Here is a 16,386-nt window from a genome sequence, read left to right on the forward strand (position 1 = left end):
ATGGATAAAGCTGGTGTTACAGGGCATGGTTTTCGATCAGTGTGAAAACTGGCTGCTGCTGGTTTTTTTTCACCAATGGGACTTGTTTTTTAATTACTTCTGTTATTTGCAAAATGTATGCTTTTCCTGCTTATTTGTTTCCATGGAGAAGTAAGAGGACAGAACTGAGAACTGTCCTCTGACGGGCGCCATACCTTATGCTATGATACATTACTGTGCAAACTGGTTATCCAGTATGTTTTTGTACTTTTATTTATCTTTGCATTAGTAGACGCCTATGGTGATAGCCAAGTCAGTACTTTCATTATTATTAATTTATGCACTCTAATGTCATGATTAGGAACTCAAAGACTATACTAATTTGAAATGTAAAGTAACATTAAAATGATTCTCTAAAGGTGTTGATATTTCACTGAAAAAGACTGCAGTGACTCCATTCATAGATCACCAATGTGTTTTGAATAAAAATTACCGGTATCTGGTGATATTGTTGGAATTATTACCAGCTCCAGCGTTCTATTTTCACAATATGTGTTATTTTACTTCCTTTACAATCGACTTGATAGGTGGATAAGTACATGTGGTACCGATATACGTCGTCTTTGTGACTGATCTTGAGTACTGAGGGTCATTATGCAACAAACCTGAGGTGTCTTTCGGACATTTTTTCCAGAATCATTCATTTTTTGTGCTATAAAGCACCACGGCTTTAATCCGAAATGTTTCTCCTCTCCAGTGACATTATGTCGTTATTGTAAAGCAATGCGTTCAGGGAAGGACCAGAAATTATTATCCGTTATAGTTATCATGTGCAGCATCCTGTTCACTGAAGTCACCATCTCTTTATCAGTTGTATCAGTATCAACTGAGTGAACTAACCGCAAATCTTCTGTTCTGCGCGATGCAACAGGTGTGAGGGTCACGTGACCTTTGTTTTCGTGTAGCCGGCTGGGTTACCGGTGACAATAGATTGGACGCACGCGAGCAGAGATGCAGGGTGAAGTACCATGTTTTGGTGCGATTAATGCATTGCGCTGTCGATAACCCTGGCTCTCAGCTGCAAGCTTTGTTTTTTGGTTGTTTCTTTTGGTGAAAGCCACGTTATATAATTCGCAACAAAGCTGGTAGGAGGATTTTGTGTTTGTGATATTCAGTAACATAGCTTTCTCGTGTCATGCAAATGAAGCTGCAGATGAATAAAAACCAGTCAGTGTTGAATTAACAGAAGTCGTAGATACGGATTCTTTAAAAACCGCGCCTTAGCAATGCACCGTTGCAGTCCGCTTGTATCGGACGATGTTACGACGGATCGTATTGTGCTCACACAGTAATTACATGTTTGTGGAAGGAATTTCTGTCATTATTTCATCATGTGTTATAAAGTGGAACTTTCACTGTACCCCTTTTGTGTTTATTTGCCGTCCCGTACTGTGATTTCCGATATTACTAGTTGCGATGACATTTACGCTTGTCTTTCTTTTCTGTAGACGCAGTTTCTCATGTCTAGAAAGGGTGATTCAAAATGCAGATAACTGTCATTGCCTTCCTAATTTCTTTTGTCACCTGTATACCACGCGGCAATGACAATAACAATGACCTTTCATTGTGGATTGACGAACAGCAAGTAAAAATGTTTAGTGGTAAGTGGAAGAGTTTATTTTTGATATAATGCTTTGCCTTTATAGTACAAGGCCTAATCCATTTATTTACCCATCTTTCAAAATTCAGTTAAATGAAATATATGTGTTAAGACAGAAATCTCATTAAAATATTTACTACCAGTGAAATAACAATACTAGTGAAAAATTGCTGCAAAAATTTGCATTTTCATCATTTTTACAGGTTTCTCGATGGAAATTTATGCAATAGCTAATGGTAGGGTACTCCCATACATATTGGATCCAAACTTTGAGAAATATCTTCCAATTATCCCATCTGAGGTATGTTTTACGCAATAGACATTTAGAATATGTAGTATTCTACTATTATTTCTTGTAACTAACCATACAGAGTTTGAATTCGTAGACAACTCTGAGGCTACACGCATCTGTAATCCATAATTGTGTGAAAGAAGCTGCTCTAATATTCACTCAGATCTTGATAAGATTTCAAAGTAGTGCAAAGATTGGCAACTTCCTTTGAATGTTCGGAAATGTAAAACTATGCACAAAATAAAAATGTAGTTTCCTATGGCTATAATTTTAATGGGTTGCAGTTGGAATAGCCCAACTCATACAAATACCTGGATGTAACTCTTTGTAGGGATATGAAATGGAACGATCACATACGCTCAGTTGTAGGTGAAGTAGATGCAGACTTCGGTTTATTGGTAGAATATTAGGGAAATACAATCATTCTACAAAGAAGATTGCTTACAAATAATTTGTACAACCGATGTTGGAATATTGCTCAAGCTTGTGGATCCTGTACCAGACAGAACTGACTGGGGGTATTGAATGTATACAGAGAAGAGCAACATGAATGGTCCCAGATTTGTCTGGCCCGTGGAATAGTGTCACAGAGATGGAGAAGAAATTGAATTGGCAGGCTCTTGAAGATAGATGCAAACTATCCTGAGAATACCTTACAAGCTTCAAGAACTGGCTTTAAATGATGACTCTAGGAAAATACTACAATCCCCATGTGCTGCTCACTTTGGGATCATGAGGACAAGATTAGATTAATTATAGTGCGCACACACACACAGGAATTTAAACAATGATTCTTTCCTAGCTCCATAAGTAAACTGAATGGGAAGAAACCCTAATCGCTGGCACAGTGTGATGTACCCTCTGCCATGCACATCACAGGGGTTTGCAGAGTGTAGATGTAGAACATTGATTGTGTAAGTAGTACTTCCAGTTAGTGCTTGTTTCACACACTTTTGGTTGGTTACTGTAGGTTCTTTCCACTGCCAAGAAAACTTAACAGTGAGACTAAGTATTAAAGAGTTAGTAAGAAAAATAGACTGTATTCGCTATAAATGCTATAATTTGGAATGTGACACTGCTGCACAGAGTTGTCAAGGAAGCACATACGACTGCAGATAAAAGCTATGTGGTGGCACCACTCCTCCCCTGTATCCTGTTAGATTTGTGACAGTTGGCATAGCTGTCGTGCACCAGTTGTGCTGCATGACTCATCATTGAGAAGTAAAGTCAATCTTAATTTAAACATGTTTCTGCTGTCCAGCATGAACTTTACTTCCATGAGTAGAAAACAGATCACATCCTTCATTCCTTCCAGAGCAAAATTTTGATTCTCAACAGGATACCATATATTTTAATTTTCGCCATTCTAGAATAGTATTTGGTGTAGACTGGCTGAGGAAAACAGGAGAGATGCTCGAGGAATATCCAGTTAAGTCATATCACATTACTTTAAAACACTGAAACAGATAATAGTTGCTGCTTGTCCTTTTACATTATTATTATTATTATTAATTTTTTTATTGGCATAGAGTTAGGTTGCTGTAAATAGAATGGTATGTTCCATTACTTATTGATAGTAACTCAGTAAGTTTGTTGATTCCAGAGAGTGCAAATTGCACAGACGTTGATGACGTCTCTTATTGACTTTCCTACAGAGCTAGTAAGGGCAATAACCCATAAATATTTTGATGGGTCCAATTTGTACCTGGTTTGATAAGTGAAACATTTAACACAACCTTCCAATAATCAAGATACTGGCCTTCATTTTAGATTTTATTGAAAAAAGCAAGGATGATTATTTACTTTTCTACGTAGTTGTCATGTTTCTCCAAGCATTTTTTGTAATGTGACATAAGTTTTTCCAAACCAGTGTTGTACCGGGCCAGGTCCTGTGCTCGTAATAAGCCATTCACTGTTGTAACATCATCATCGTTGTTGGCATGTGTAGCTCCAAGATGCCCTTTCAGACCATGATGCACAAATTTCAACACTAAAAGATTTTTGTACTCAAACAAATATTATATATGAATACAAACCATGTAGTAAAGCTAATCACAGTAAGAGTCAATTTTTACATTTCCTAACACACAATTCAACAAAACCCAACATTTTAATTCCACAGAATGGGCATATGATTAGTGAAACTGAACATTTCAAATTTCTAGGTGTTAGTTCAAATTTATAGGTGTTCAGATAGATAGTAAACTGTTGTGGAAAGCCCACATTCAGGATCTTGTTCAAAGACTTAATGCTGCCACTTTTTACAATTCGAATGGCATCAGAAGTAAGTGATAGTTCATCACAAAAAGTAGTCTACTTTGCTTATTTTCATTCGCTTATGGATATATGGTATTATATTTTGGGGTAACTCATCCCATTCTAAAAGATTACTTTTGACTCAGAAATGGACAGTTCGGGCAATAAGTGGTGCAAGTTCACACCCCTTTTGTCAGCCCTTGTTCATTAGTCTGGATATTCTGACATTGGCCTATCAATATATATGTTCTTTACTGTCATTTCTTGTTAACAATATTAGCTTATTCCCAAGAATTAGCAGCTTTCAGTCAGTTAATATCAGGCAGAAATCCAGTCTGCATTTGGATCGCACTTCCTTGAGTCTTGTGCAGAAAGGAGTGCAGTATACTGCTGCATCCATTTTCAATAAGATGCCACAAGAATTCTAAAATCTTAACAGTAATCCACATGCTTTCAAATCGAAACTGAAGAGTTTCCTCATGAGTCACTCCTTCTATTCTGTCAAGGATTTGCTTGAAATATTAAGCTCATTCCTATGTTATAGTATTGATTGTGCTTACATAAACTCATGGCTTGTCTTTTTTTGGGTTCATAAACATTTTATTTTATCTGTTATTACTTTTATGTTGTAATTTAATTTACTGATATGTTCCATGACCATGGATATTTACTCCTCAGTTTGGTCATATAGAACTAGACATGCAAAATAAAAAATAAAAATGATCTTTGAGTTGCAGGGAACATGTGGAAATCACAAGGAAAGGTCTGGTGAACATGGAGGATGAGGGAACATTGAGGGCAGCTCACAGATTCCTCAAGACATTACAGTACCTGTCTCCATTCATTGCACTATTATGAAGCAGATAGTGAACGAGCAAAATCCTCTGACAGTCACAGAAGATGGTTACCTTAACTTTCCCTATCGAATGTGTGACATTTGCCATTTTTGGGACACTTTCAGCAAGTTTCTTCTACACCATATCATCATGTTTTGGTATACCTATAGACTGCTTGCTAAATCTTGCCAGCTGTAATGGACTGGAAAAAAACAGTTAACTTCTTCCTTATTGATTTTTTTCAATTTATCTTTCCAACAACTGAGAGATGACACTTTAAGCTTCAAGGATGATGATTTGTATGGCAGGAGTTTGGGGGGGGGGAGAAGAGGAGAAGACTCCACTGCTCCCCTCCCCTGCCCATGCCCCCTCCCCTCCCCTGCCCATGCCCCCTCAGCTCTCACCTGCCATCCTACCATTTCTCCCTTCACATATTTGTAAGAATGTTGATAACTTACTTATTGTATTTTCACGGTGTTAAACCCCACCATGGTCATCAGCAAACAAATCGGTCAAGTCAAGCATTGGGTACACACTTAAATTCATTTTACTGTGTTATTCTGTATGGTACTCATGTTTATGGTTTTGTCCATTGTAGGTTGGCTATGTGAATTTTACCTGGAAATCAGGGTCAAAGAAATATATTTACAATTTCGATCGATTACAGTCATTCGATGAAGCGATTTTAGACCCTCCTGTTATCTCTATCAAGACAAAGGGCAGAATACCACGTAGACCTAAAGGTAGGTTGTTATTCAAGAAGAATAACTTTGTGGATAAGCAGTTTCCTCAAGTTTCATAATTTGCACATGTATTTATTGTGAGTATCAAGCAGTTTGTAACCTTGGCCATTTTTAGTTCACAAAAATCTGTCCTTAAAAAAGGTTTAAGGCATTAGCCATCATGGTATGAACTGTGCTAATATTAGAGTGTGTTGTTTGTATGCATAAAAAGGAAAATTCGCCCCAGAAAACTAAATTATGAGACAGAATTTCTGGCTCATATAAAAACACATGGCATTGTCCTAGAGGTGTAGGTTGGGAAAGTGTACCAGATACCTGCTTTTGATATGTTGTGAAAAAAAAATTTTTTTTAATTAAAATATCCATCCTAAATTGAGAGGAAAGATATTTTCATAAATTATATGCTAGTTAAAAAGTTTACATCCCCTGCCCATGATATCTGTGCAGGTGTTGTAAGTGACATGACTGTTCCTAAAATTTTAAATTTTTGCTGTAGGTTTCAGTGTCTCCTTGCCATGCTCAGGAAACAGCTCTGGTATTGCAGCTTTTGGCATTGGCCTCATAATTGAAAGCCGTAAAGGAAAGCCATTGCCGGGCACACCTCTTCGTCTTCGATTACGGAAGGAGTGCGCACAGAGGGGTATGTTTGCTTTTGCAAAAATTGTCCTTTTTATTAAGGACTTTCATATTGTGTTGTTGTACCCCCTGTACTCCTACTACTTCCAGTACATTGTTCATCTTTCACACGTAAAATTGTTCATTTGTTTTTATGTAATTGAACCAGCACATGAATGACTTAAATGGTTTTCCTGTTCTTTTTTCTCCAGAAATTCAAAATAGCGTTTACACACTTCATGATCCAGTCCAGTTTTATCTGAAGAGACGTTTACATTTGATGCCTGTTAACTCATGACAAATGCTCTGAAATATTAATTATATAGTTTCGGCTGTAGAATGGAATGACGGAAAGCTGATGGTAGTCATTATTCGCAATTGCGAATTCATCTGATGTTTTTAGTAACGGCTGTGGTCGCCGCAGTGCACCGTCATCGAAATAACACTGGCACTGCAATATCGTATTTATCTGACAATGCTGGGCATGCAACTTTCAAGCATAATGTCTGATCTGTATGGGAATACACATAATGGATGTGTGAGTACAGATCATAAACGTATGGAAGTTTGGGTCTGGCCATGAGTTGTGCACGGATAGCCAAATGGTAAGGTGACTGCTTGCGAAAACCAGGAAATCCGGGTTCGAGTCCTGGTCTGGCAAAAATTTTCATTGTCATCATTCCATTCTACAGCTGATGATAGTCATTATTTGCAGTTGTGAATTCATCTGATGTGTTTCGTAATGACTGTGGTTGCCACAGTGTATCGTTATTGGAATAACACCGGCCCTGCAATATTGTATGAATTAATTTTGTCCAGTAGATAGCTGCAAACATTGATAGGAAGAATATAATGAAATATGTCTTTTATTTTAATAACAAATTCAGAGTAAATACCTGTAAAAATTTTAGAGTAATATGTCTACATCTGTAATGTGGTTAGCCACCTTACTGCAGGTGCTGGTGGGTACTTCTGTACCTACCATTTCTGGCCTTCATTGTTGCATTCACAAACCAGCACGGGAAGAAAGGCTGTCAGTGAGCCTTCATATGAGCACTTAATTTCTCAGTTCTTCACATTGTGATCATTTTGTGACATCTGTTTGAGTGGGAGTAACATGTTGCCTTGCTCTTTTGAGGATTTCATTCTTCTAGAAGCTTGCTTCTGATTCTTGTGATTGCATCTGGTGTCCTTCTTTTGCACAGTTACAGACACCTCAATTATTTTCTTCGTAGCACCACATTCAAAATATATTTAGCACATCTGCTACAAATGAGCAGGAAATTCCCACAGCGCTGTTTAATAGATACACAGGCACGTCCAAACCAAGTGCTGAGTTAGAACAGACAAGGTGATTAGCAGTGGTCAAACTGTCACCAGTCTTGAGTCATGTGATGCATTAACAAGTTTGTTATAGAACAAGAAATGATGTCACCCTTCTTCTTTGTCAGCTCATCTCCAAGAAATGGTGCCAGTGTGTTCATTTATGTATGTACAACTAACTGCATGCAAGCCATTAAAGAAATGGCACATATTGCTTTTTAAATCTCATCAGTGTTTTGGAGAGCTGTGCTCAGTTAAGGGAACAAATATAAGTGAATTAAAATAATTAGTAATAAATGTACTAGTGTGTTTTCCTGGTGAATATGCTGCTTGAACGTCTCTCAGACATACAGCCACATTGAATGTTTGTAGTATGAACTTCCAGTGCTGTATTGTGTCATCGTGACCATCAGATTACTCGTGTTCACAGGCGCCTTGATCGGTAGTGAATGATGTACATAGTTGCCCCCTCCACTCATGGACCTTGCATTGGCACTCTGCCTTTGTCTTGCTCAGTGTCCTACTTCTGCTTCTTACAGGAAGATGACATCAGATCCAGCCGAGTGGATGCAGCAGAAAATGATTGAACTGATTTGAAGCTCATTTACAGACAAGGCAGCAAAGAAACTTTGGCTTTACAGGCTTCCAAAGATGCGCAAGGAGGGCATACTCCTGAGATCCATAGTAATCACAATAGGAATGCCAACATACCCCTTTGCAAAGCACATGACATCAGTTTTGAGTCTCTTGGTTGGCAAATTTGAGCATCACAATAAGAACTCTGCTCAGTCCGTAGAATGTTTACAACCTGTAAGACCGGTCACCTTAGATCGTATGGCCAGTTTCAACATTTTCACTCTTCACCAGGGCTCCATTTAAAGAATCACTACAATTATTTGGGGCCACATACTTCCTCTTTGAGTGACATTACTATTAACATTTTGTGCTGGTGTCCACATACTTCCTCTTTGACTGACATTACTATGAACAAACTCACGACAAGCCTGTGGGTAGCTGTCTGTCACCCATGGTTACTAATATGTACACAGTTGAGTATAAGGCCTAGGCACAATACTTACCACCATTAAAACTGAGAGTTTTATTCATATTTGCTGACTATACTTTCATCAAATGGCCACATGGTAAAGAGAGCTACAAGTTTTCTTACAATACCTGAACTCCATCCACATTGAAATACAGTTCAATATGGAAAGGATGCAAATTGGCCTGTTACCATTCTTGGATGTTCTGGTATAGAGAAGACCACAGAATACTGGAAGGCAACTCACATAAACCATTACCCCTGTATGCCTGTAGTTCTCATCACAAGTGGAGGAAGTGCTAAACTCAAAGGTCCACAGTGCTTGTGTGATTTCCAACAGAGAAAGTTTAACACCAGAACAAGCCTACCACGGGGTCATGTTCCAGAAAAAGGCTATAGTGACTGCCACATTTGGCATGCCTTTTGGTTTATGACAACAGGATACATGAGGTCCAAGGAGGACAAGCCTACATCCCATACGTCAGCAACATATCAGAAAAAAATTGGAAGAATTTTATGCAGGCACAAGTTCAAATGCTTGTACCACCTGCCAACCATAATTACGTCCCTTCAAAATAACCTGGGGCTCAAAACCTGATGTGTACCTTGAGTGTAGTGTGAGTGCGGAAACACATGTTTGACAAAGGATTTGCAAGGTTGAAAAAAGATGCCCGGTGACCTCCAGCAGCAAATGAAATCGGCAATTGGTTGAGCATTGCTTAGAGCTAAATCATGAAGTGAAGTATGGAGACAAAAAGGTTTTGGTGAAAAATGGCCCTCTTTTTGGACTGTGCATAGGAGGAGGCCGTCAAAATCTGGCTACGAAAGAACCAATCAACAAGGACTGTGGACCTGAGCTTATACTAGCGTAGAAAACAGCACTGAAACTACCTCAAACACAGTGGAGGCTGAAGGCTGAGCAGGATGAATGTGGAGCACGGAAAGGGAGAGGGGGGGGGGGCGCACACACACACACACACACACACACACACGTGTGTGTGTTTATTCCAATTGATTGCCTGAGAGACTACTGCAATTTGTAATATATTTTATTTAGGTTATTGCAAATATTTTAAATAATATAAAAAGAAAGGCATAAATAAGAATATAAAATAATTTGTCATATTAGGCAGTCTATCTACCATTAATTTAGAAAGAACTAAACATTACAATAGCTTGCAATGTGTTTGCAGGTCCTGACCCAGAGTGTGACAAGAAGTGTGCAAATGGTGGCTGGTGCAATCATGACAAGATCTGCCAGTGTCCTGAGGGCTACATGGGACAGCACTGCCATACAGCCCTCTGCTACCCACAGTGCATGAATGGTGGCAGTTGCACCTCTCCTGGCATATGCTCATGCCCAGACGGCTTTCAGGGTCGTCACTGTGAAGGGGGTAAGTCATGATATCTCACATCATCATACTGAGTCAGTCTCTAGCTTCAAGATAGTGATGCACAAAAAGCAAAAACTGGCAATGATAAAAAAATGTTAGAGTAAAACAAGAAATGGCGATAAGATGTATCGTGTAATCACTTTTAAGTGCTAAAATGAACAATTGCACAGTAATAGACTTCTTTATGCAGTGATTGTCATTGTCAGGCAAAAGACATCTGCTGCTGGATAAAGGCCTCCTCTAGACTTAACCATGTGTTTTAGTCTGGATCTACACACATCCGTGTAGGTTTCTTAATGTCATTTTCCCGCTTTTCTTTGTGTCCTCGTACTGTCTTTTCTTATTTGTTGCAATCCAACAAAAAATTTACTTTGTCCATCTACCATCTATTTGCAAGACTAAATGTTTCACACCTCCATTTCAAATCCTTTTACCTTTTTTTTAGAAATAATTAGCCCTTTTATTTATGTCAGCATAACTTTCAGTTTTCAATGATACCGAACTTTCTGCTTAATTTAATGTAATTTAGTTCCTTATTCTTAAGTAACCACAACCATAAACAAGTTCATGCTTAATGGGTTTATAAATGTCATCTATTTTTATTCTGCATCTTATGTGCCTATGAAAATTTGAAATTCAACATTGCTTTAGGATCATCACAGCCCATAAAACTACTCCTGGAAATGGAAAAAAGAACACATTGACACCGGTGTGTCAGACCCACCATACTTGCTCCGGACACTGCGAGAGGGCTGTACAAGCAATGATCACACGCACGGCACAGCGGACACACCAGGAACCGCGGTGTTGGCCGTCGAATGGCGCTAGCTGCGCAGCATTTGTGCACCGCCGCCGTCAGTGTCAGCCAGTTTGCCGTGGCATACGGAGCTCCATCGCAGTCTTTAACACTGGTAGCATGCCGCGACAGCGTGGACGTGAACCGTATGTGCAGTTGACGGACTTTGAGCGAGGGCGTATAGTGGGCATGCGGGAGGCCGGGTGGACGTACCGCCGAATTGCTCAACACGTGGGGCGTGAGGTCTCCACAGTACATCGATGTTGTCGCCAGTGGTCGGCGGAAGGTGCACGTGCCCGTCGACCTGGGACCGGACCGCAGCGACACACGCATGAACGCCAAGACCATAGGATCCTACGCAGTGCAGTAGGGGACCGCACCGCCACTTCCCAGCAAATTAGGGACACTGTTGCTCCTGGGGTATCGGCGAGGACCATTCGCAACCGTCTCCATGAAGCTGGGCTACGGTCCCGCACACCGTTAGGCCATCTTCCGCTCACGCCACAACATCGTGCAGCCCGCCTCCAGTGGTGTCGCGACAGGCGTGAATGGAGGGACGAATGGAGACGTGTCGTCTTCAGCGATGAGAGTCGCTTCTGCCTTGGTGCCAATGATGGTCGTATGCGTGTTTGGCACTGTGCAGGTGAGCGCCACAATCAGGACTGCATACGACCGAGGCACACAGGGCCAACACCCGGCATCATGGTGTGGGGAGCGATCTCCTACACTGGCCGTACACCACTGGTGATCGTCGAGGGGACACTGAATAGTGCACGGTACATCCAAACCATCATCGAACCCATCGTTCTACCATTCCTAGACCGGCAAGGGAACTTGCTGTTCCAACAGGACAATGCACGTCCGCATGTATCCCGTGCCACCCAACGTGCTCTAGAAGGTGTAAGTCAACTACCCTGGCCAGCAAGATCTCCGGATCTGTCCCCCATTGAGCATGTTTGGGACTGGATGAAGCGTCGTCTCACGCGGTCTGCACGTCCAGCACGAACGCTGGTCCAACTGAGGCGCCAGGTGGAAATGGCATGGCAAGCCGTTCCACGGGACTACATCCAGCATCTCTACGATCGTCTCCATGGGAGAATAGCAGCCTGCATTGCTGCGAAAGGTGGATATACACTGTACTAGTGCCGACATTGTGCATGCTCTGTTGCCTGTGTCTATGTGCCTGTGGTTCTGTCAGTGTGATCATGTGATGTATCTGACCCCAGGAATGTGTCAATAAAGTTTCCCCTTCCTGGGACAGTGAATTCACGGTGTTCTTATTTCAATTTCCAGGAGTGTAGATCAAAAGGAAAATCTATTTGAGAAAATCTATTAATTTGCAAAGAGATAGAGGGGCTGACCAATATGTACCTGCAGGAGGCAAAATTCCAGTGCTACTGATAGACACCATTAAAACAGATCAAACATAGCCTAGTGTTTGAAACTAGTAGTTCCTTCCTAATGTAGGAAAGAGAGATCAGTTGAAAGGAAGGGCAGGTCACTCACCAAAAATTTGTATTGCCCTATGATGTCTGTCACTTCTGGAGTCATATCCAGAGTTTCCCACCAAAGAATCTTTATTTAGTTTTTGTTAATTTTATTCAACTCCCCAGTTATCATCTTGTGGGATTTGCAATCATTTATTCATTTTCTGTTACTCTTCACAGAGTACCTCTTGATCTGAGTACCAGCATATTGACCACAGACTTGAATGATTTCCATGGAATATATTTCTTTAGACATATCTGGTTAGTTATTTCTGAGATTCATGTAATATTGTTGTTTTCTAATTTTCTTTTTTCAGTAAACCCTACAACCAGATTCATGACAGCTCTCCTCCTCTTTAGTCAACCAAAACAGCTAGTTTAATCATACTTTGTCATAAACACTCCCCCCCCGGACACTTCTGATAACTAATATATCTCATGTTATTTAACTCCTCTTCCAACTCTACTATCTGCAGATCCCAAAGTTTTGAAATTTATTTCCCTTAAATCAAGTCTAATAGAAACAATTGTGTATTTACAGCCCATGCTATTGCCTATATAGTCAAACTTCATACAAAAAGGTGTAGGTGAAGAAGAAGCTGGCCAGGCACCATTACCCACTTTTCCTCAGTCCACTACTCTCAACATTCTTTCACCCAAGCTATGACACTGATAACATGAGAACACTGTAGTACATTGCACCTCCCCTTGCTACAACTACTCTTCCCGTTTAGTTTCATGACTTTACATGGCTTTACGTAGTGTTTCCATCTTTATTTTTCTTGTCAGGTATTGTATATCATCAGTTAGGTGCTCACTTGAGCTGCCATCTCATTTTCAGTTGTCTTAAAGTACATGAAAAATGCAGATACAGATGCTTCCTGGGGATGTTGAACAGAGTGGGCACTGAAAGAGACCCACACACAGATTTGCTCAATAAACAGTGGGCTTCAAAATATTTAGTTGTGGAGTACAGGGCAGCCTATTGTAAACGTACGTTAAGAGCAGATGGGAGGTTGGAGATAGATTTAAAAGGAAGAAAGAGATTTTTTAAATTATAACATCCCAATAGCAATAGAGTCTCCAATAACACTATCTGTAATATGTTAGCCTACCAGGCCCCCAAAGACTTCATTCAGATATGTGGCCAGCGCTAAATCTCAGCAGAGATGTAGCATGTAAGTCTCAGCTGTTGTCTGAGAGATTATAAACTTCAGACAATATAATCAGTTTGCATGCTTATCATGTAATACTTGGATCACTCCAATCAGTGTTATCAATTCAAAGTACCCTGGCAGATTCCATTAATCCTTATTAGGGTGTAATTTAGGGCTCTTTCCCAGTTTCTATTACAGTCACATTTAGCAACCCAAAGTTGTGATAAATATTGCTAAATACGGTATGGGCTTATTTTGTATAGCATAATTTTTTAATGTTGCCTTTATTCATCCTGTGAATAAGAATGAACTTCCCCTTGACCATTTAATTTGTCCATAGTTTTTCTTCTTCTTCTTCTTCAAAGTACATGTTTAAGGAGCTCTTGTCTATTTCTTTAATAAGGTTGTTTCCTTCAAAGTTCCTCCATATATGTCGATAAATAAATACTGCCTCGTGTAGCCCAGGGAACTAGTTGCCATGAAAATGCACTTTGTGTTGTTAGCTCCCATTATAACAGTATTAAACATACAGGTACTTAACTGTGTGGTAGCTACTCCTTACTTTTCAGATTCCTTCACTGTCATAGTAAAACTTTGAATGACAAGGCCACACTTATAATGACATCAGAGATTTCAGTGCTGTGATACTTATTAAAGCTTTCAGTGTAACATTTTTAATGGAAGTGTGAAAGCTAAGACTGCCAGCATAGCACAATTCCTAACACATTATGCCGTTTCAGTGATACTTAAATGGTAGTGAAAGTGGTAATGTGCTGGACCAGCATTACAATGGAGTCCTCTAAATGAGACAGCAAATCACATGAATCAAAAATCTTTCTGAGAATATTCTGGCAGCAGATGTCATTTGCATTAAAAATAAAATCATTGTTATGGGAATGAAGATTTATGTGGCATGAGATTGCAATAAAATTTTCTAGAGTTCCTTTCCACCTCAAAATGTTTGATTAATACAGTGAATGTTGCCTGAAAACTATGGAATTAGTGCTGTAGGCACAGTGAAGAGAGATCATATTAATCAGTTACTTAACTTATTTTTTGAAGTACTGTAGCTTATTTTTTGAAATACTGTAGGCAGAGATGGGCTAGCCCAAGGATTTTAAAAGAGTGTGTGTGTGTGTGTGTGTGTGTATGTGTGTGTGTACGCGCATGCGCGCACATGTTTTAGAGAGAGAGAGAGAAGGACATTTTACTCCATCCAGGACATATTTTCGAATATTTCTGTCGATGCTCGGTTTCCCTCAGGTTTGCAGCTCATGGTACAGACCAGTGAAATGTTTGCTTACTCCACGCATGTGCCATGCCATTACATGGATTTGAACAACAAAGAGAAATATGTTTCCAGACTGAGTGCAAAGTTATGGCCCATTTGTTCATGTACTTGTGGAAAGTGGTGGAAACAAACAACTACCTTGTAGAGAGAGTCTCTGGATCATTGCTGATAACATGTATGTATCATTTACTGCTTACTGCCTACATCTGTGCTACACATTGACAGATCTTGAAAAATGTTAGCAGCAGTCAACAATAGTACAGAAATTACCCAGTACTTGCGCAATGTGCAGGTTTGAACATTGGCAGCAGGGGCCATAACTCGGGGAACAAGCTACTTATCTGTTGTCAGTTCATACTTGAAGAGCAGCAGCAGGGGCCATAACTTTGTTAATGAACTACAGTGGAACTGACGTAGCAAGCATAATTTGTTCCAGGATCCTACTTGTAGTGCGAAACACTTGTTAAGTGAAACAATTTATCTCATATAAAGTATGTAGAAAACAATAATGTGTTCCATGCAGACAAAGTACTAAAAGTTTTATCTTACTCATGCCATTTATTCAGAGAAAATTATACTTGCAGTATTAGGTACTTTATTATTCACAATAAAGAACTAATTCTTTTTTACCAGTAAGCTATCTACAGTCATTTGTTTCTGCCTACGCTTCAACACTTGGCAAAAATGCGACACAGGATTATTGTCAAATAAATTTGAAGAGCACGTAGCCACTGCATCATTCGGGTGATGATTTTCAACGTATAAGGGGTCTTCAAAAAGAAACGAGCCGGAGGCATAATTACAGAAACCAGTACCTGTATGTTAGAAGTATTGACCCAAGCTGTTGAGACACTTGTCCCACTGTGACAAAAGGCAGTGAATGGCTGTCTCATAAAATTCCCAGGGCTGCAATGTTAACCAGTTCCGCAAGTACAGCTGGACATCTTCGTCCGAGGTGAATCGTGTGCGCCTCAGAGCCTTTTTAAGGGGACCAAAAATAGTGTAATCACAGGGAGAGAGGTCCAGACTGTATGGATAATGGATATGGAGATAGTTCCCCTCCCTGGCCACACCATGGGAGAAGTGAAAGGTTAAGGATGGTAGCGAGACTTATTCGCTCCGGTACCTAGTTTGTACGAGAGCTGATGGGGAGTCTTTCATGATGATTCTTTGTAGAGCATTGAGAGGACAAGTTTTGGGAGGTGGAGGGCTTGTCCAAAATGCGCTCTGGGGCAGTTTTGATAAAAACAGCATTCTCTGCCCAGTCACTGGCTTTACTCGCTTGTGACAAGTTGGGAGATGTTTCTGTTACCATTGCGCCCCATAAGAGCTAAAATATGGTCTAGGGCATTACATTCCACAGGGACCTTCTTTTGCATTCCGATGACGAGTTGCACGCCAATTTGCAGTGGCGAGGTGTTAATTTTGTCCGGCGCGTTCATCGGGGTCCGAGGGATAATCGGATTGCCACCGGTGCCTTCATCTTGGCCACATTGCCTGAGAAGGTCAAGGTGA

The 16,386-nt window shown here is 40.2% G+C and overlaps 1 protein-coding gene across 4 annotated transcripts in view; it reads left to right on the forward strand.

Moving 5' to 3' along the window:
* Positions 1 to 871: 871 nt before the first annotated feature.
* The window catches only part of LOC124799288 (protein shifted-like), a 62,589-nt gene continuing 47,074 nt past the window's right edge, over positions 872 to 16,386 (forward strand). Inside the window, exons 1-6 of one of the 4 annotated variants that reach the window (XM_047262867.1) lie at positions 872 to 997; positions 1,488 to 1,640; positions 1,843 to 1,940; positions 5,622 to 5,766; positions 6,263 to 6,406; positions 9,940 to 10,140. In XM_047262867.1, coding sequence (XP_047118823.1) covers positions 1,523 to 1,640; positions 1,843 to 1,940; positions 5,622 to 5,766; positions 6,263 to 6,406; positions 9,940 to 10,140 — 706 coding nt within the window. In that variant the 5' untranslated portion in view covers positions 872 to 997; positions 1,488 to 1,522. The other 3 variants (XM_047262864.1, XM_047262866.1, XM_047262865.1) reach the window with 3 other exon arrangements.

The sequence above is a fragment of the Schistocerca piceifrons genome, chromosome 5, assembly GCF_021461385.2.
Source record: "Schistocerca piceifrons isolate TAMUIC-IGC-003096 chromosome 5, iqSchPice1.1, whole genome shotgun sequence".
NCBI classification, from domain to species: Eukaryota; Metazoa; Arthropoda; class Insecta; order Orthoptera; family Acrididae; genus Schistocerca; species Schistocerca piceifrons.